We start from the raw sequence: 22,077 nt of genomic DNA, 5'->3' as shown, positions 1-22,077 counted from the left end.
CTAAAATACATGACACAAAAAGAAAAGAGATTGAGAGGGAAGAGGAAAAAAGCAAACTCGGGCTCTAGATCCTTGGTTAAAACTTTCAGGTGGTCATGGAGCTGGATCTAAGTACTACAGCGGGGCTGCTGTTGCTTCTGCCTCAGACAGCCTCAGCAATGGCAACTGGTAGCAGAAAGGAGAGGGGGCTCTTAGCTGGAGCTGTATCCAGACATGATGGAGGGTTCCTGACTGCTGCTTCCTCTCCCGCCACATAGAGCATATTAGAAAAGCTGGAGTAGTGTATTACCTGAAAATAACTTTCCAGCTCTCATGTCTGCGAACAAGAAAAATCCTAAACACGTTGGTCAAGTTTCAGAACCTGGCACATGTTCATTATTATTTTATTAATGTATTTATTTATTTATTTCATTTCTAAACCGCCCAACAGCTGAAGCTCTCTGGGCAGTTCACAACAATTAAAAACAAAAAGTGCAGGATAAAACAATATAAAATATTAAAGCATTAAAACCACAATATGTTATTTCTCAATTCTATGAAAAGGAAATTTCTGTGTAAACATTGGGAAGCTCCAATGGAGAGCTGGGTAGACAGTATTAAAATAAATACAGCTGAGACAACTGAAATGTCTTACACACAGGAAGGAAGAAGAAAGTACAAATTTATTAGGTGGAAGATAACTTGCCAGACACCAGCACTTTATGGAAAGAATCAGGGGCTACAGTGGATAACATATGGAATGTGATTCAACAAATTATTTTAAATCACATTTTGTATCGTTCCTTTCCTCCAAATATCTCAGGCTCAGGGTAGTATGCACGGGGTTCTCCCATTTTATTCAAAAAAGTACACTGTGAGATAGTTGTCATAGCCCAGAATCCTGACCCCATTGGACTCCAAAGTCTCTGAGGATAGAGAGGATTGGGTTTCCGGACTACCACAATAGGTGCCGCTAAATGGCAGTCCTGTCAAAGACTTTTATGGAGGAAGAGCCCCAGGGGACAGTGAGGCTGCCATTCTCCACTCCTCGGGAGGTAGCTCTGCTCCTCTGACTCCTCCCCAGAACCACCTGCAGCCCAGAAGGACTATCATCGGCCTCGCTGCCAAGGCCAGGGGTCAGCAGGAGGCACCACTGCCTCCCAGTTCATAACTGTGTGACAGAATGTAAGGGGGGTGTTCTCTTTTTTGCTGGTGTTGTTTTTGAAGTGAAAACCAAGATAAGCCGCTGATATGAGCAGCAGCTTAGCTTTGGTGACAGCTTTAAAAAGAAAAGGAGACCACCCTCACCACATTGTTGAAAAGTAAGTAAAAAGTAAGCAATGGGAAGGCTTGGAAAAAAACAGAAAAGGGGGTGTGGAACAGAAAGATCTGGAGAGGGGGAGCATTTCTTTTCCAAGGATTTGGGGAATATTTGGCGGGAAAAGGTTTCCCCCCTAATTTTCCAGCATTTTTTTCTTGTTTTTTTCCCCCCAAGCCTTCACATCTGTACCCCGTGCAAAAATTCCCCCAGATCGTTGGGGAGGGTTCTTGCCTCTTTCCCACCCTGAATATGATGAAAAAAGCTGGGCTGAATATTCCACCCAGCACAGCTTCACACACATCTCTCACTCCAGGACAACTTAAAAGCTCTTGGTTTGGCACAAAACTCCCTGCCGGTGGGTCTGTCTCGCTTGTCCACCCAGCTCCACAGTGTGCTATCTGTGGATAGCTAGGTGACCTGAATCCTTGTTATGCCTGGCCAGAATGCCCCTGTGGGCTCCACCCTGAAACAGGACAGAAGGTTAGGCTGGGATAATGGCACTCAAGGATCTCCAGGGCTCAGGAACAATTTGAATTCAAGTTTCCCTGGTCGAAACCACTCTATCCCCTGCACCCCAAAAAGGCTGGCACCATTTCAGCTGGTATCAATATGCTAGCTGGCTCTAAGATTCAGGAAGTAACATTACTGCTCTGCTCAGCACTAATAAATTCTGGGCTATAGTTTGAATTGGGCACCACAGTTCAAGGATGCTGACAAACGTAAACATAATTCAGAGGACACCCTGTAGATGATGGATAGATTTTTTTAAAAATATATTGGAGAATGAGTTATGTGACATTCAGTCTAAAGACGAGACTGTAAAATACCTAGTAGCACATTTTAAAGGACTTTATAAATATTAGATATCAACATTGTTATATGTTGACTTTTAAAAGTACTGAAAAAGATGAAAGAGGGAAAATTGGTCAGTCTATCCTGATATAGGCCAAGAAGCAGAAGGTTTTTAAACTGTGTTCCATCTGCATCACATAGTGGTACAACAGCTTTACCGCTTGACATTGTATAAACTGGTCCTCATTTTCTGAGCCTTCAGGACATATTCTCCATACACCTCTGCCTATGGTCCTAAGAGTCACATAAGCTATGGATAACTTGTTAATGTGTGAGAAATAGCACACATGCTTGAGGTGAACACTGATGTTTGATTTTGTTAATGGGTCACATCATATAAATCATCTTTGAGAAGTGAACAATCTTCCTTTGAGGAAGAACCTTTCTAATCCTTGAGTATCAGAAAGATCTTCTGCAAAGGTACATTCTTCAATTAAGGAAGATCCTTGGAAGCTCAAAATCTTGATTTCACATAATCGTACTTTTTGTTTTTTCCGAGGTGGAGCTGAACGTTTCCAGCGTGCTCGTCTCTTCTTAAGCAGGGGTTGCTTCGGGTGAGAAGGATCATCATCTGACTCCTCATCACTTGTACCCTCCTCTTCAAATTCGCCCATCTGACCATGGCTGTCCGTACCCTTTCTTGCAAGCGTTTCTTCAAGTGTTCCAATTTTCTTATTTTTTACCAGTATTTTGAATTTCAGTATCTGTGAACAGAAACTAATTGGTATTAAATATATAAAAACACATAAACCAAAACATGGAAAATGATCTCAAGGGCAGCATTCATTAGAATTTGCACTAGTACATAAAGCCCTACACAACTCAGGACCAGGTTATCTCAAGGGACATCTCCCCCTATACCAGCCTCCCAGGCCATTACAATCTTCAGGGGAACCCTTGTTGTCCATGCCGTGGCCCACAGATTTCTGTTTGGGGACAACACAGAGACGGGCCTTCTCTGCAGTGGTTCCCACCCTGTGAAATGGTCTCCCTTCTGAGGTACATCAGGCCTCGATACTGGTGTGCTTTAGGCATTAATTGAAATTGTATCTGTTTACTTCAGCTTTCCCCCAGCCATAAGCTATCTTTAAACCAACCTCATGATACTATTGTGTGATTATGTAAGTATAGGGGTGGCTGTTTGTATCCCTTCATAAACTGCTTTGGGATTTGTTTCAAATGAGGAGCAGTACATAAATATTGCTAATAAATAAATAAATAAGACGAAATCAGTACACAGCACATGATCATCCTGTCCCCTCCCAAAATACTTGGAAGAAGAGTTCTTTAATATATCTGTCTCTGCCAGGACAGAGTTCTTTTTAGAACACTACTTACACTAACCAGATCCAGAAACTGATAATGAGTTTCAACCAGGCTGGGTTTTCTATATTAGGATGGAGTGATGTCCCTTATTAAAACAGGTATTTCTTGTATTCATAGTTTTGCTTCAATTCAGTGAAATAAATCCACATGTGGAAATTTTTCCATGCATGGATCTGCTTTACTAGTTGTGCAGATGTCTGCTGCTCGAGAGAGAGAGAGAGAGAGAGAGCGCATGCACTGGGGTAATGCATTCATAATCCCATATTGATCCGGAAGAACTTGCACCTGTGTTGCCTCACATTCATGCTTTGTTACTGTTGCTTACATTACTCTGTAAAGTGCCAGGAACATTGACAGTATCATTATCATCATATATCCCAACCCTGTCATAGGGCAATGTCTTCTTTATGGACGCTGCTCCATGGCTCTCTGTGTAAGACTCTAAAGGTATTTAAACCTGTGTACGTGCATATGCTACCCATACATATATATTGCTTGTGGGATGGTAGCATGGAATTGGCTGGGCATAGGTCAGAGAGAATAAAGGCCTGCAAATAAAGGCCCACAGTGCAACATAACAACAGGGATGCTTAGGTTAGCTTTCCTGCAAAGTGGTCTGGAAAGTTACAAAAGAGGAACTCAGGAACGTACAGAGACAGAGGGTGTTTGGACAAAACTACAATATAATAAATGATTAGAAAGTGGGGGTTTTCTGTAAAATGTACAACAGTTACTAGGAGGAAGGGGGATAAATAAGTGACTTGGAGGAGGTATGAACAGTTGAGGACAGAGGTATAGGGGCCAATCAGTGATTTAAATGGACAACATACCCAAGCTTAGATTTTGGGGGGGAAGTATAATAAGACATGAAAGGGGAAGGGTGGGGTCACAGCTGCCAGGCGGTCACTTGCTAGCAGAAAGCTGTAATGGGTAATATATGAGAGCTGTGTTCTGGTAAGCTTTGTGTGTCATGGTTAGGGATGTCAGAGAAATCTGCAATACAGTCAAATGAGCTCAAATTTCTATGAATCTGACTTGCGTATTCCACAGCAAACCAGATTTTTCTGAGTCATTCAGATTCTGCAAACTTGTGGACCAGTTTTTTCCTTTCTGGAACTGTAGGCAAATTTAGTTGTACAAAAATACAAAACATTTACAAAACACCAACTGAAAATGCTCATTTCCCCCCATAAGCTAAAGCATGATAATGTGGATTTGGGGGGATTTGCACAAATGTGCGTTTTCAGGAGTGCACATTTGTGCAAATGCATACTTTCCAACATGAGTGAAAGTTCGGGAAATTGAGAAAAATCTGACTCTGTCAATGAGTAGATGATGGAATGAAAGACACCTGCCAATCCACAAAACAGATCAAATGGATTTAACAAAATCCATACATCCCTAGTCACGGTTTCATCTCACGTTAATAAGTTTGGTTTGCTCTATATTCTGTAAATTGGAAGGACAGACACTGAAGCTGAAGCTCAAATATTTTGGCCACCTAATGCGAAGAGAAAACTCTCTGGAAAAGACCCTGATGCTGGGAAAGACTGAAGGCAAAAGGAGAAGGGGACGGCAGAGGATGAGATGGCTAAATAGCATCACTGATGCAATGAATATGGACTTGAGCACACTCCAGGAGAGAGCGCAGGACAGGAAGGCCTGGAGCGCTATGGTCCATGGGGTCACGAAGAGTCGGACATGGCTGAATGACTGAACAACAACAACAAAAATATTCTGTAAACTAGAACCATGGTACCTTTTCTCTCTATGACTGTCTTGTATTTATTAGCTTGCAACTGGTTCTGTGTGTGTTTTTGGCTCAGCAGCAATGCTGTTCACATCCTAGAATAAGCAGCGAACCACAGAACAGGATTTGCCTGTGAGGTGAGGTTTGTAGGACTCACCTGAAGCAGAACCTGTGTATGCTAAGCGTTTCTGATGTTGACCACAATGACAGGACTAAAAAAAATTCCTACATCTGGATTAGATGATGTGTCACTTCTGTCCACATAATGCAAGGGGTAGGTGTTATGTCACCTGGGTTATAATTCAAGACAGCATTAGCTGGGCTCAACCCACTGATGGCAAAAGACATGATCAAAGCTAACTCTGTGTTAGTGTGGCCCTGGAGTGGCCCTTAAATTTGAAAAATTTTTCCAGTTTATCAACAGCCCATCTATATTTTGCAACATTCCTGGTTTGGGAGAATCTCCCAAAATATATTTCAGATTTAGATTGAGCAAGATTTCTTGTTCACTGATATCATTTAGTAATTCAGGCATATGCAGGACTATGTTAGTGCAATCCAGAGTCAGTTAAGTCAACCAAGGTTTTCTATATGTCAACACAAGAGTTTAAACATGCAGGTCTGTCCATTGTGTTAATTTTTTTTAGAGAAGAAATTGGTTAAAGACATCTCTTTCAGCTACTGTGTATCATTAAAATCTACACAGGAGTACTATGTAAGAGTTTTTATGGAGAGAATTTAATCATACAGATGCTCAGCAGCACTGTTTTTAATTGCAAAAAGGGAACATAATGGATCAGTAGAGAGTTACAGATATAAAGCAGAGCTCTTGGGAAATAATGCCATCTTGCATGTACTGTTCAAGTTTCAAGTTCAGGTGAGAAGGGAATTACAGAACTTTAAATGCACTGTAGAACTCAAAAGATGTGCTGTAAATTGATTCACTATGTATGAGGACTTGCAGGGAAAATTCCAGTCATTGTAAAATTAGAATAGATACCCCCTATCTTATCTTTCTACTTCTTCTGTGCTGTGGAAACACAAGTGTGCTCTTTTCTCCATGCCTATTTTCTCCTTATTTCATACTTCGTGCAAGCCAAATTTGGTTAAAGATGTGAAATATTCCATTGTTCAGATCTGATAAGTCTGATTTAGATTTACCTGTATTTCCAGGCGCAAACGCTGACAGTAGCTTTTGGCCCATAGGCTTTCATATAAGAAAATGCAGGAAACAAGCTTTCCCAAGTGAAAACATTTATCAGGCAAGCCTACAATCTCTGTGAGCAGCAACAGAATGCTTTGTGATTGGATGGTACATCACATTCAAAGCAAATGCATAAATGGTGCAGCAAGTTGTAGGGCTAGTTCACATATCCAGTGGTGTGTTGTGGATGTTCTCAGACATTCATGTGATCAAGCACTGCTTGAAGTAAATAGCATGTGTACCAGAAATATATGTGTACCCAATTACCTGTGATGGTTGCTATTCTTAGGATTGTGATGGCTTCAAAAATGGCTCTTCAGCTAGAGAAATCATGACAATTGTGTGTAACAAGAGACTTACATATGTCCAATTTACAACATGTTGCTTTCTCCACATGAATATGGGCAAACATGAGGCCTAGGAAATGTGCTGCTGCTGCTGCCATAGAATGACTGATATAAGTTGTCGGGAGAGTCTTGAAACCTAGAACATCTCACAAACATTTATATGTACAAAATATTTGGGCTATACCAGAGGAATGGCAGAAAAGGGCCATGGAATACACTACTGGTAGCGTGGCCACTTCTGAACCATCAAAAAAGAGGAAATCCATCACCCTCCAAAGAGGGTGAAAGAAGAGACAAAGTTGCTAATTTTTATGTATATATGCACATTTAGAAATAATAATTATAATAGAAATAGAAATACAATTATCTCACCAGAGTGGGGAAGACTGGGACCAGGTGATGTACTGTATATGCCTGCTGAGTCTGCTGTCTAAGTACTAACGGTTGATGGGCAACTTCAAGGCCCTGCCTGCTGTCACTCCTTATGGTTCTTTGACTTTAAACTGCCTTGGACTGGACAGCTCTTCAATTAGAGGATGCCTTCAAATAAAGGACTGTCCTCTAATAGCTCTTAAAATACAGGACTATCCTCTGTAAACTAGGACACCTGGCTACCCTAAGTACTGGTAGCGGGGCACTGTTGAAAAAAGAAAACCAGTCTGATGCTTGCTACAGTTTTAGGTTGAAGCATATTTGTTCAAATATATACTATAAATAAATGTATTCATTGAAAGATGGGATTGGGAGTGAGCAATCCTATGGTAACTAGACACTGTCTATAGGGCCATCGGATTTTTCAGTTTCTGGGAATCAAGGTTGGAGCCAGGGCTCCAAATTTGGTTCCCAAAAACTGCGCTCCCTGCCCCCTCCCCTACCCCTCTTAGCCGGCGCAGTTCTCTCTGCGCCAGCTATGTCTCCACACTGGGGGACAGGCGGTCCTGGGGGCGGAAAGAAGAGAAGACCACAAAAGCTGCATTCCGCAGCTTCCTATGTGCTGTGCAGCCTCCTTTCCTCCCCTCCCTGAAGCTGTGGCTAGACAGGCAAATTCAGCCATCTAGCCAAAAATGCAGGGCAGCAGGAACACAGAGGCGAGGATCACCTCAGTGCTCTGCCTGGCCTGCATTGGATACTTGGCAGCCTCCGACTTCGGCTGCCAACTACCTCAGTAGGGTTGCACCCTACAAAACTATTCCAGTAAACACATTTGAAATTCACAAGGGTTTGGACCCATTCATACATTACTACTTCCCTGTGTCTTTGCTTCCTCCAGCACCACCACAATAATGTTTGGGAACTGGAACAACATGGATAGGGGCAAACATGTAGGTCCTTCTCACCCATTTGTTACTCCCTCCTAGTTCTTCCAATATTACTACTTGAGACAATCATAGGGAAGCAGGAATCATCTGGTGCAATGGCAATGTGTGAACGGGTGTTTACTTACACCCTGGATCAGAACAGCTTGGACCAAAGCAGCTATCAAGGCAAGCTATGATTATCAAATGAAGAAAGTACGGAAAGTACAGTAGCCTTATCTGGCAAACACTCCATGCTATTCCCTTTCTTTTTTTGTGAAATCTTGGGAAGCTTTTAAGGATTTCAGAAATGCGTGCTTTCCACACAAGTATTTTTCTGATGTCTTGCAGGGTTTGTTTTTTTTCTAACAGCAACAAGACTAAAGTTGTGTAACAAATAAATATAAGGTTTTTCTGTGTTTTTAGCCTTGGGGTAATGATAAATCATGACTATACATACTGGAAGATTCAAGAACCTGAGACTGGTATGTTTCCTCGCTATGTTTCAAACTTTTGACACATAAATTTTCCTATTAATAGGAGCATATTGGTTACTTTCCATTTGTTTATAGAACTAAATCAAAAAGAATGCATTCCCAAATCCAATGTAATTAACTCTGTTTTATCAACTAAAGGATAGAGATATTTTAAGGGGGAGGGGAATCAGAAACTTCTCAGGCGGGGATCTTCACAAGAACAGAATGAGAAGCACATTGGAATATTACCTGGATTTTCTAGGGATGGGCGGATTACTTACTCCGTTCCGGATGGGGGTGTCAGCTGCGGGGGGGAGGCGATCCATCCCTCCCCCCGGAATCCTCCCTGGCCAGCTCCACTCCACGGCAAGTCCTCAGAGCTGCTGGCCGGGCCTGCCCGCAGCCAGACTTCCATCCACTGCTGGGCTGCGGCCGCAAATGGCGTCTGGCGTAGCAGGCGCCATTTGCTTCCCTGTGTTAGCCATGATAGGCTACGTATATGTTTACGTGACCTATCACGGCAAAGAGCAGGGATGCAAATGGGACCCGCTAGGCCATTTGCGTCCCTGCTCTTTTTGTGATAGGCTACGTAAATATATACGTAGCCTATCATGGCTAACGCAGGGACGCAAATGGCATAGCAGCTGCCATTTGTATCCCTGCGTTAGCCATGATAGGCTACGTATATATTTACGTAGCCTATCACAGCAAAGAGTAGCAATGCAAATGGCATAGCGGATGCTATTTGCGTCCCTGCTCTTTGCTGTGATAGGCTACGTAAATAGTTTTTATACTTACGGACGGACCGGACCAGCCAACACCAGGTAGGGTCTGTCCCAGGAAAATTTTGCGAGGTGGTGGTGGGGAGTGCTCCATTCCTCCACGGACTCCGGGGGAGCGGATTCTAAAGAATCCGGCCTCATTGGTGTCCGTGTGTCAAGGGCTCCTTGGAGGGCTCTCTCAGTCTAATCCAGTAGCTAAGTCCAGACACAGACAAAGGGATTCCTTTCAAAGCTTTATTCTTCTTTTACAACTTAACAACTATACCTTTTGCAACTAGATCTGAGCAGCACAGTACCTATGCCCTAAGTTGGAACAGTTGGTCCCCGTTTGAAAGGGAATTACTGGCAGACCCCTGAACTTAAGGACTAGGGAGAGTCCCTCCCCTTTTCCCTTGGAGCCTCTGGGCGCAGCCGTTGTTTGCGCGCCAACCTGGCACTTCACCTCCTTTCCGCGCCCTCCATCTGGCGCCGCTCTCTGCGTCTGCGTCACGCATCCACCAAGTCTGCTATCTGTGCTTGGTCACTCCCTGGACTGCTAACTAAACTAGGAATGCTGGTGGGAGGAATCTCCGTCAGCTGTTGGTCCTGGGAAAGAGGAGCGCGCTCCTCTCCCAGGAGCGACTGCTCTTCCTCAGAATCAGAACTACTCTGGGATTCTATGGGCTCAGTGTCCACCCTGACACCGTGGAGGAATTCTCTAACATCCCTAGGATTTTCATGGAATCCGCTTTGGTCCATCAGGGACACATGAAGCAAGAAAAGCTGAGTGTACAGCACTGTTAAAATCCAGTTTTCGGGGTCACACAGTGCTTGAAAGGAATATACTTCCAGGTGGGGTGGGAGGAGTAGAACTGAATGTCATCAGACTACCAGGGGCTGCTCAACCAATGAGAGAGGCTTGTTTGCCCCCACCCACCTCTCCCCTGCTACTATGTTATTATGAATGGAGAGCAACTAATTCACAATTCTGAAGGCTCCTTTCTGCTACTATATTATCTCCCCCCTCCGTTTTCCCCAATATGTGCACTTTTGCCTTGAAAGGCAAAAGGCTTCCCATCTTAAGGCTTCCCCCAGAAGCAGCCCAGCCTCTCAATTTCACCCCATGGTGCCCCATTCCAGCACTCTGCCAGAGAATATTGCTTCCAATCCCCCTTACTACCCCCCTTTTTCCTTCTCCCTGCTCAGTGAGATGAGAAGCTCCATGATCTCGAATGATCACTACTGCAACTTTACATAACAACAGAGAAACTACAGAACATCACAGAGCCTCAAAGAAGCATGGCATCAAGATAGCGATTTCACCAAGAAGTGAAAGAGCACTTTAGAGAAAGTTAGTAAAGTAACTTTAACCCTTTAAACACTTTAACAATTTTCTATGGCTCCATATACATTGAGATCTGTTAAAGATTCACTGCAGGGGAGCAAGATTTATTTCTTACTTCCAAGTAAACATGCACAGAAGGCGGGCAGGGTTGCTCTGGTTTGCTTTCCCTATAGCCAGGCTCAGCTAATTGCAGGTTCCCACAACTAAAAGAAGCAGTAGTTAACGCTTCATGCTGGCTGAGCCTGGCCAAATGCATGATTAGGGATGTTGGAGAATTCTGCCATGGACTCCAGCGAGGCCAGATTCTTTAGAATCCGTCCCCCCGGAGTCCGTGGCAGAACGGACTACCCTCCCCGAAATCCCCAGAACGGACCTACCTGGCGGCGGCTCCGGAGGCTCCGGAGGCTCCGGCGGCAGCTCCAGGTTGTCTTCCAGGCTGCTGCGGCCGCAAATGACGGCCGTTGTAGCGGCCGCCATTTGTGTCCCTGCTTTAGCCATGATAGGCTACATAAATATTTACGTAGCCTATCACGGCTAAAGCAGGGATGCAAATGGCGTAGGGGACACCATTTGAGTCCCTGCTTTAGCCATGAAAGGCTACGTAAATATATACATAGGGGATGGAGGCCCCGCTGCGGATTGGCCCGGCCAGTGGCTCCGTGGACTGGCCAGAGAGCGGAGCTGGCCGGGCAGGATTCCAGGGGGGAGGACCGGATCGCCTCCCCCGTGCCGTCGAGGATTCCAGGGGGAGGACCGGATCGCCTCCCCTCCCCCCTGCAGAACCCAGCGGAGCCTGGTAAGTGGGGTTTCGTACACCCCTATGCATGATTGGTTTATAAAAAAATAAATAAATTGGGGGGTCCTAAACAGGGGTCACCTAGGAATGCAGGGTGGCTGATGTAGTGAAGAAGATAAAAAGCAACTGCAATGACTAGCAAAGTGAAGCGAGGAGAAATCGATACTCGAACTCCGGAGTGCCCGGCTGTGAAATGGCAGGCACCCTGGGGAAATACAGACAGGGGAAACAACCCTTGACACACCCCTGAGCAGAGCTATCACGCCGAAGTAGCTGCGGAGGATAGGAGCACACAGCATGAGCAGTGTGGAGAACCTGAATTAAAGGGAAAAAAACAGAGTATAAGTAGTCTCAGAAAATAGGGATTTTCCACCACAAAGCCTGGGATGCCTTCAGTTTTACCACGATGTCATCTGCCGCCAACAACCTCCAAACACTCCCAATTTGCAGCAAATAGTTCGTGAGAACAGCCCCTGGAAATAACCATGATTTCTTCCATATTATATTTCACAAGAGACAAACGTATTACTTGTTACCTCTGGGGAAGGTAGCTCAACTGGCATGGCATCATCAATTGTTGATAGAACCAACTGGTCACCCAGGATAGCTGTCAGATAATCTGCCATTACTTCTTGCTGCTTAGGGCTGCAGTGATTCTCCAAAGACAGTACCAGAGGATAATCAGAGACCTGGAAGTACAATTTAAAAGCTATTTGTAATTCCTATTTACGCAAATAAGAACCCAGCAAAATTAGAATAAAGGATATTGCATTGTCATTGACAGTAAAGACACATCTAGATGGGCTTACCTCATCTAGTGTACCTCACTGTACACTGCTGCTTTGAGCAGCATTTTCTACCTGCTCAGGTTGAGGAAATGCATTTCAAAACAGACACTTTCTTGTTGCTGTTGTTTTAAAAAACACGGAGCACATGAGTGCACACACAATTGCAAGGGCTTCCTTTTGTATTCATCTAGAGAGGTTTGAAAACAGCACAAATAACTCAGTAGCTTGCCATAATTTTCCAAGCTCTGCTTCACCATGCAAGTGGGAGAACATGGAGGAAAAGGGAGAGAACAAAATGGCCGTGCAGGAGGAAATACACAGCAAGCTTATTTGGAAAAACGTGGGGTGTCTCTAACACATCATCCATGCCTCATAGACCACTTTTCCCACAAGGAGGAACCTCAATTTTACATATTCCTGTCCACATGGGCAGGAGATTACAGGCTCCTTCACATGGAGCTTTTATCCTTTTATTGAGATTGCTCCTTCGCAGCAGTTTGTGGGCTCTTTACATGACGCAGTGATCATCCCAGCCATCTCCTGCACTAAATGCCCTTTGTTCCATTTTTAAATAGATCACAGATAATGAGCTATCAAGTTACCCCGTTGTGTTCCACTTCAGTTCCCTCTGTCAAAAGAGTTAAAGCAGCAAGAAGAGGAGTGAGATCAGTGAAAGATAAAAGACTCAGCTACGGGGGAGAAGGAGGGGGGAAGGGGAGGGGAGAAAGGAAGTGCATGGAAAGGGAGTCAGTTGTGATCCTGCATTTAAAATGGAAGCAGAAAGCCCTATTTTAAATGCAGGATTTTGGCTGGTGTAGAAATGCCCTTAATTGCCATTCCACTGTTTCCCCCAAAGTCAGATTTTTTGTGATAAGAAAAAAGGTTGAAGCAGCACAGGAAAAACATGGGGAAGCAATGACTCAATGACAATATTGTGTGGCTGCCCTGTAAGAGGTTAGTGAATAAATCATGGCTATTCCAGGATAAATTCCTAGTATGGAAGCAGCTGATTTATCTCGGCATGCTCAACCAGTCTCAAAGAAATGGCAGCTCTTTTCGTCTTTTTTCTGCTGCACACTGGCATGGCATTTGTATATACTGTGTAACAGGGGTGCAGAACCTCTAGCCCATAGGGCACTCCAATCCAGCCCGCATAGTCTCTTGGGGTATCTCCAGGGGGTGGGGCTTCGGCTCCAAGCCCCGCCCCCTGGCAGAATCTCCTTGGAGAGCATCCTCCCCCACTGCTATCTCTGAACTAACATCGGAGAGAACATCAGGGATTCTCCGGCTAGCATGCACCAGCAGTGGGAATGCAGGGTGGCCTGGGTATTGGGACTCACCCACACATGAGGAGAGCAGCCCTTGTTCCTATGCACAAGCGAGCCCCAGTGCTCCTTATCACCACTGCTATCTCCAATCTTAGATCAGAGATAGCAGCAGAGACATGGGGCAGCCTGGGCATTGGGGCTTGCCTATGTGTGGCCACATCCCCTGATGTCATCCAGTCTGCAGTGGGCCTGATGGGGGCAATCTGGCCTCCCACCAGAAAACAGTTCTACACCCCTGTCTTATGCCATACAAACCCCATCACAGCACTCTAATGCATGAGCATTAGTGATAGGCTGGTCTCCAAAGAGCTACTTTAGGCACACCCAATGTGATTAGGGATGTTGGAAAAATCTCCAACAGAACCAAATTAGTTTGGATTTTTATGAATCCAGCCCATGGATTCCACAGTGGACCAGCTTGGACCAAATGATCTTAACATCCTTTCCAACTGGTAAGATTCTGTCAGGGATGCTTTGACTTGGACTCTTGCACCGAGCAGGGGGCTGGACTCGATGGTCTTATAGGCCCCTTCCAACCCTACTATTCTATGATTCATTCATCTTCATTATTTTTTCTTAGCTAAGCCTGAAAGACACTGTTGATTTATTTTATTTATTGATGACATTTCTAATATGCTTGTCACTTTAAAAAATGTCCAAACCAGCTTCCAATTAAAATTCAATAGAAAACATTATTAACACATTTAGGATTTTTAAAAACCACAATAAAATAGCAAGAGAACACCATATATAAATAAAACTCATTAAACATTCAGAAGCAGCAATAAAATCATTCCTATCAATCAGGTAAAGCAATGGTGGGAGACCTCTTTCTGCCTGAGTGCTGAATTCAATTTCAGACAAGCTCTCGGGGGCTGCATTCCTATGGTGGCCAGGGCCAAAGGCAGGGCTGAAGGCAAAAAGGACAGGACCAAAAATATATTAAAAAAATACCAGCATGTTGTAGCTTAAAGCAATGACTGCCAATAGCTAAGCCTTAGGAGAGGTATTTCAACCTTTTAGAAGGGGGGGGGGAATAAAAGACAGGAAACCACTGAATGAATGGTTGTTGGGGGAAAGCGGATGGGGCCAAGGAAAGGGGCGTGGCCATCTGCAGAACCCCAGAGGCCCAATAGGGCTGGATTTGGCTCCTGGGCCTAAGGTTCCTCACCCCTGCGTTAAAGCCTAGGCAGATATGTTTCCTAGTGCCACCATCTCAACAAAGTTGGTGCCAGGCAAACACCCCTGGGGAAAGTTCCACAACTAGGTAGCATCACAGAAAGGTCCTGTCCCGCAGTCAGCACTCATCAAACCTCCGAAGACGCCTGGAGAAGGACCTCTAAAGGAGAACTTACCTGGTTATCATGTCCTGTTATAACCTCCTCCACCACATTTGTCATTCATGTACCTACCAAAAAGGCATATTTGTTGATCACCTGGATGACAGTCTTAAAGCTAATTTTGCTCGTCAATGTATGTCCATGATAAACAACAGGATCGTTGCTTGGTCCGTCCCAGCAGTCAATTTCCAAGCAGCGGCATCCTTTCATTAGAGCACTTAAAAAGAGAGAGAGCGAGAGCGAGAGAGAGAGAAGCTACTGAAAAACTAAACACAAAATTCTGCATGTGTTAGCATATTAGAGCTAGTCCAAACATGAAGGTACTGATGTGGTACAGTCCTCTTACGCAACTGTACTGTGGCGGAAGTAGCGTATAGGATTGCTCCCACTTCAAATCTGTATCCACAGCTTACATACCAGGGAAGCTAGGCTATATATTTTTTCTCTCACGGACAAGAATCGCACATGAAGGCAATTCAGATCCACAGATACAGTCACATATGCAACTCCCACGTGCATTCTGAAATGACAGGACTATGTTACAAGTTTTCTTTTTGAAGATATTTGAAGATATCATGAATCCTGGAAAAAAACTAAAGCATTATGTTGCCCTGCTATAATGCTAAAAAATGTAATAAAATCCAAACATGATGAGGCAGATATAAAGTATATTATATTTTGTATTACTTTGGAACATTTATTTTGAATTGACTAGTTCTGTCATAAAAATCCTCAGGGGGAAAAATCTGAGGTAAGCATTTTTTTTTCCTGTCGAGAGAAGGGCAGTGGGCTACCCAATTATATCCTCTATATCAGCTATAAATTTGGGAAGGACTACTCAGTCCATATATACATGCAAATTGCCCTTACTGCAGTAAACTATGTGCCTTTGTTAGGAGAAAAGTGTCATTCTGGGGCCACTCAAGCGACAAGCGTACTAACATCCCTGCCCCAAAGACACTACGGAGAAAGGAGTCCCACTTACTTCAATGGGACTTAAGAGCTGATCTATATATACTGAAAAATCATGTGCAACAGCCTTCCCTGGAATGTATTACTTCAGAATTCCAGTAAGGGATCTCATATTTGAACATTACCCATGTTTGGGGTTTTTTTTTAAATAAAATATCTACAAATATAAAAAAGCACATAAAGGAGAATGTTAGATTAGAATTCTTCTCTCTGACAAAGTAGCTTTCCACAGGCATTGAAGAGGGCCAGGGTTATATGGGGAAACGTTCAAACTTGCAGTCCCCCACTTCCATTTTGAGGTGGTGTGGTGTCAACATAATAGGCTCAGACCCTGATGATACAGAGGATGGAGAAGGCATTCCTAAAGAGAGCCCTGGAGAGATCTGCCTTGCCAGAGACACCCAAAGGAGAAAAGCCCTGGGAGTTATCACTGGTGGTATCTGCTTCGCCTGAGGAACTAGCTCTGCCCTCCTTCTCAGAAACTCCACGGGGAAGGAGGGCACCCCACTGCTATCACCCTACAGCCAGGGGTAATAGGAGGCTCTCCAGCCTTGTAGGAGCAAACATCCGAGAGAGAGGACATGGCCAATTTAAATCACAACAAAAGGGGCAGACCTAGAGACAACCCGTGGCTGCAGAACTACTAAGACTCACTGTTGGCTCCAGACAATTGCTGAAGCAACATCTCTAGCTTGCTTTTCTGAGCTACCTTGTATCCAGCAGTGATACTCCACAGGGAGCTGACTAGGGTTCTGATTTCCTGCAACTAGCTGCCCTCTTGCTAAACCTTGCCGGTACCCCTGTGGGGACCTAGCATTCAAACTGGATATATGGTCCCCAAAGTAACCATCAGTGTTAGTCCCCGAAGCAAGCCCATTCCCACATCGTGAAAATGGCCTGTGGGAGACAGTCTGCAGTCATTTTACACAAACAGAGAGAGAGAGAGAAAGTGTGTCTAGTCATTTTAGGCCCTAGTATGGTTCCATTAGCCTAAGCGTTAGATCGTATTAATATTTTTCTGTGGGCCCTATGGCATACTGAGATATAAACCTCAAGGCCAGTGAGAATTTTTCAGGGCCTTGTGCCTGATTAAGCAAGCCCTGGCCCCATGAACTAGGCTTTTTCACAACATTTGGTTGGCCTGTACAGGCACCTGCAGTGCGAAAACGTGATTTCTCTGGGCCTGGTACAAACTTGTAACACAGCTCCTACTCTCTTGCCAGATGCTTTGTATTTTGAAATACTGACAAGGGCTTGCCTGTTTTGAAAAACTGGAGGATTGATTGGTGTCTTTTAGTTGCTTTTGGGTCCCCTTCCTTATTTAACTTCCTTACATTTCTGGATACCTGTTGTGTATTTATAGCTCAATATGGCAGTATGGTATGCATGAATTCATTATACACGTGACAAATGCTCTTTAGATAATGTTCATTGCACCTTGACTTTGTCAGTTCTTCTATGCACTCTGGGGAGATCAGCAGCCTAACTCAATTACTGATATCCATTCTAGGCCTGTAAATCCTATCACCGGTACTGGCTCCCATTGACTCCTGGCTCTCAATATCCCTGATCATCGTGGTGCTTTTCCTCTCTCCTGCTGTCAGATGGCTGCCCTTACAGCTCTGCCTGCTGCCTTTGCAAAAGAAATGCCAGCAGGAATTCTGGAACTCTGGGAGTTGCAGTTCTTGAGAGCAGGTGTCCGATAGAGTAGCAAACATTTATTTTTCTTTAACTGCAAGAACTAAAGTTTCCTCTCTCTCTGCCTGCCTGCAGGTCACTGATCAAAATGTTACTTGATCTGTTCTTACAAAATCTGGACAGCCCATATAAATAGAAAGATATAAAAACACAAGTTTGCATAAAAAATCCCCAAGCACGATCCCTTGTCCAGTCATGGTTACCTACAAAATAAAATAAAGCAGTTTGCTTGGGCACTCTCTATGGATGGATGAATCAGTTACTGAACTGATAAGAAACCAACATTTATTATTATTTGCTTTAGAAATGTATATCCTTCCCTTCAGATCAAAACCCAGGTTGCAAACTCAAATTATTTTTTCTGTCATAATAGTTTGCATCCGAGTTTGTTTTCTGTTTGTGTTTTTCAGCGGATCATACTTTTCTCTTAAATCGCTATGCTTTTGTAAATAGAATGCTGGGACACAGGAGAAGCTGCTTTACTAACTTATTCTATTTAATAATGTATTTATTTAAAATGGATGCAAATACCTTGCATAGCCCCACAGGTGACTTGGCCCTATTAGCTGATCAGAGATAAGGTAGGTGTTGTGCGAGGATGAAATATAGTATTCATTTAGTGGATGGGTCATATCCTGGTAAACACTTCTGTGCTCAATTTTAAATACTGTGCAGTCCTCAGAAGTCATGTATCTTAGAAATCCTTCAAATGTCATCTCTTTATTTCTCTTTGCTGAAAGCCAGAACATTACAGAAACATGTACATCTCTTGCATGGTTACATACAGAATAAACCAAAATTAGAAAATATTCCAGACTAAGGGAGCAATCCTATCTAGATAGGTGACCACCTACCCAAAGCAGAGCAGGAGAAGCATGGAGGGGATTGTTCCCTCTGCGCTTTTCCTGCCCTGCTTTTTCAGCTAGACAGCCGATTGCGGCTCTCTAGCCACGGGAGGATGGAGCGGGGAAGGAGGTTGCTTTACAACACATAGGATGTGTCGTGCAGGCAGTTACACTCTCACCGCCCGAGAATGCCTCCAGCCACACCTTCCCGGCTGCTCCGCGCTCCTTTTGCAAGTATGGAGGATGGGGCTGTTCAGCACTGCCGCCGAGGCAGCACAGAATTGGGGGGAGGTCGGTTCCTGGAAAACAACATATCCTATGGCCATCTAGCCGCTGTCTAGCAGCCATAGGATTGCTCCCTAAATATATTAATTAATGTTGTGTTGAGCATGTGTATGTCTGATCACACATGAAGGCTTGAATTTGTTTATTATTATTAATAATAATATTTGCAATTAGTAAGCAATCTGAAAAGGAATAATATAAGGTAATTTAGTCCACTCACAGTATCATCCAATGTTTATCTCAACTCAGTAGCTGAGTTACGCCTTTCACACATGTTGGCTGGTGCACCAGCTGCATCCCTTGTCCAGCCATGGTTATCCAGGCTAGACTACTGTAACATGTTGTACATGGGGCTGCCTTTGCAGTGTTCAGCAGTTCAAACTGAACCGGAATACACTAGCCAGATTGTTAATTGGGGTTGACTGTGCATGCATTTAGAATATACACACACACGTGTGTGTGTGTGTGTATGTGTGTGTGTGTGTGTGTATATATATATATATATATATATAAAATAAAAAACCCACTGCCATATGTTCTCTGAAAACAACCTTGTTAGCAATGAAATCATATTAATAGAGCTATTGCCCTCAGCTATTGCCCTGACAGTTTGTTTTCCAGAAGGATTGGCTACTGTGGGAAACAAGATACTGAATGAGAGAAGCCTTTGGTATGATCCAGCAGGGTTCTTCTTATTTCCCTTAAGCAGGTGATGACCAGACTTAGGGCCTTCTCAGTGATGGCAATGAAACTGTACAATTGCAGCACCAGGCAATGTCTGCCTTGTTCTCCTTCGAATTTAATAATACAAGCCTCTTTTAACTGCCTCTTACGATTTTACCAGGTTTTTTTTTAATTGTTTTCTGCTCCTGCTTTTCTGAGTGTTACTATTGTGTAAAAATATTCCTTGTTTTTAGCTTTGTTTATTGTAAACCATCTGAGCCTAAATACAGTAGTGCGGGATAGAAATCTCATAAACTGAATAAACTCAAGCTGTGTATCTATACACCCATCACTTTATCTATCTACTTCCTGCAACAGATGAGGAGGGTTATTTCCTGCCAAAAAGAAAAGGAAAAAAAAAGCCCTAATAAATCAGTTAGGGCACAGATGGCCAACCTCTGCATTGTCATGGACCACTTTATTCTCCAGACAGTGGTTTTTGAGCCAGAAATGTATCTTGTTGCACAAACAGACACCCTCACAAATAGTAAAGCTCCATAATAAAGTTGGTGCCCTCTAGCAATAAGGACTTCAGAGTTCATTGTAATGGAATTGGAGTTAGTCTGAATTATCTCCCCCCACCCCAACCCTGTGGTTGTAAAAAACAGACTGCTAGACTTGAGTCAAACCAGATGAACAAGATTAGCTTGGCAGATTCCCTACTATTATGGAAATTATCTGAGATATGGCTGTCCTCGGCAATAGCCAAGGACTATTCTGGAAGAGGGCTTACCTTCTCTCCTTAAGGAATGGGTTAATCCAGAGGTCTATGAGAACAATAGAATCAAGCATATAGTTGCAGCTCTGGGAGGGACCCATACAAGATCAGGCTGGGGTTAGAGAGATCACCTTGGACTCAGGAAGCATCTTTAGGGTGCAACCCACCCCCAAATTCTGATGGGGAGCAGTAGCTGTTTGGAAGTTAATGCTGTGAATCTCCACCTATTCTCGACTTGTAGATTTGTACATAAACCAAGTACTGCAAAATACAAGCCTCCAGTCACCTCATTCAAAGGAAATGAGTAGTGGGTAAATCCTTGCACCCCTGGAGTTGTCACCACTACAAAGACTGGGGTGTAAGGCGAAACATTATTTATATAATTTATGCCCTGCTTTTCTACATAAACATGTACTCAAAGGTGCTTGCTTACAAGCTTTAAGAAACAGTAAATGCTAAATCACTACATTAAAATACAATGCAATGCATCAGAAATAACAGTTAGGAACCCCAGGTACTCAGACATAACCTGACAGACAAACTCCAAAAGAGATGTAATGTTAAGTGTGGAAAATCTCTTCTTTTTTTGGTACAACTTGATTAAAAAAAAAATCCCTTACAAGGAAAACAGCAGACAAACACATCACCATACTTATTCAAATTTGGTACAGGCACCAGATAAAATTATTTGGGGGCCGGCCACCAGTTTACCATCTCTGAATCAGAATTTTCATCCCTAACCATTGGCATAAGTCAAAGTCAAGCACTTGAGCCATATGAGCCTATCCATGTTTTACTCAGAAGGGGTTTGCCAGGACTTACTCCTTAGTAAGAGCGCCTGGGATTGCAGTCTTAAACTACACTTATTTCTCATGCTTATCAATGGGGCTTAAAACTGGTTTATCCTTAGTTGGATTATGCCCTCTGTTCCTAAGGCAATAATACAGTTTTCGTCTTTACAATATATTCTAATTGATTAAAGGGATTTGGTTTCTTGCACTCACTTTTTTCTAACTCTCATTGTATTTGACACCCAAATCCTCATGCTTTAGGTCCAAAGAACTTGGTGAGCCTCAAATTTGTCCCTTACTGTAAAAGGAAACTGAGGAGAGGGAAGTTCGGCAGTGCTGAAGGCAGCTGCGGCTCCTTAATAACATACAGTATTCTCTTTTATTTCTTATTAGCAAACTAGGGATGCAGTGTGTCTTTCTGCATTCTGCATGCACATTATTATTATTATTATTAAATTTATTAATCGCCCATCTGGCTGGCCACCCAGCCACTCTGGGCGATGCACAACATACAATAAAACAATAAAATTCTACAATAAAAACATTTTCTAAAATACCCTAACCCACCCCAAATGCCTGCCTGAACAACCACGTTTTTAATGCACGACGGAAGCTCATTAAAGAGGGGGCATGACGGAGTTCCCTGGGGAGGGAGTTCCACAGAGTGGGGGCCACCACAGAAAAGGCCCTCTCCCTCGTCCCCACCAGTCTAGCTGTCCTGGCTGATGGGACAGAGAGAAGGCCATCCGAGGCTGATCTTGTTAAGTGGCCTGTCTGGTGCTGCTGGAGGCGCTCCTTAAGACAGGCTGGGCCGGAACCATATAGGGTTTTAAAGGTCAAAACCAACACCTTGAATTTGACCTGGAAAACAACTGGTAACCAGTGCAACTCTTTCAGCACTGGAGTGATGTGATCTCGCTGGCGGCTGCCTTTAATCAGGCGAGCCGCCGCGTTCTGTACCAGCTGCAGTTTCCGAACCATCTTCAAGGGTAACCCCACGTACAGCGCATTACAGTAGTCTAAATGAGAGGAGACCAGGGCATGTACTACCGATGGGAGCAGATGGTCGGGAAGGAAGGGGCGCAGCCGCTGTATCAGATGGAGTTGATACAGCGCTGTCTGGCTCACAGCTGACAC

At 43.8% G+C, this 22,077-nt stretch overlaps 1 protein-coding gene across 1 annotated transcript in view; it reads right to left on the bottom strand.

The window, feature by feature from the left end:
- The window catches only part of LOC146339376 (1-phosphatidylinositol 4,5-bisphosphate phosphodiesterase zeta-1-like), a 75,221-nt gene that overhangs the window by 31,836 nt on the left and 21,308 nt on the right, over window positions 1-22,077 (bottom strand). The window contains exons 4-7 of the mRNA XM_084809217.1: window positions 18,110-18,311; window positions 14,981-15,125; window positions 11,989-12,141; window positions 2,635-2,856 (exon numbers count right to left, since the gene is read on the bottom strand). Of these exons, the coding sequence (XP_084665343.1) occupies window positions 2,635-2,856; window positions 11,989-12,141; window positions 14,981-15,125; window positions 18,110-18,311 (722 nt within the window). The remainder of the gene's footprint in view (window positions 1-2,634; window positions 2,857-11,988; window positions 12,142-14,980; window positions 15,126-18,109; window positions 18,312-22,077) is intronic.

Source organism: Heloderma suspectum, chromosome 7 (assembly GCF_057233095.1).
Source record: "Heloderma suspectum isolate Gila_16-S chromosome 7, 16-S_ref, whole genome shotgun sequence".
Taxonomy (NCBI): domain Eukaryota; kingdom Metazoa; phylum Chordata; class Lepidosauria; order Squamata; family Helodermatidae; genus Heloderma; species Heloderma suspectum.
This window is presented reverse-complemented; position numbering and strand designations above follow the sequence as displayed.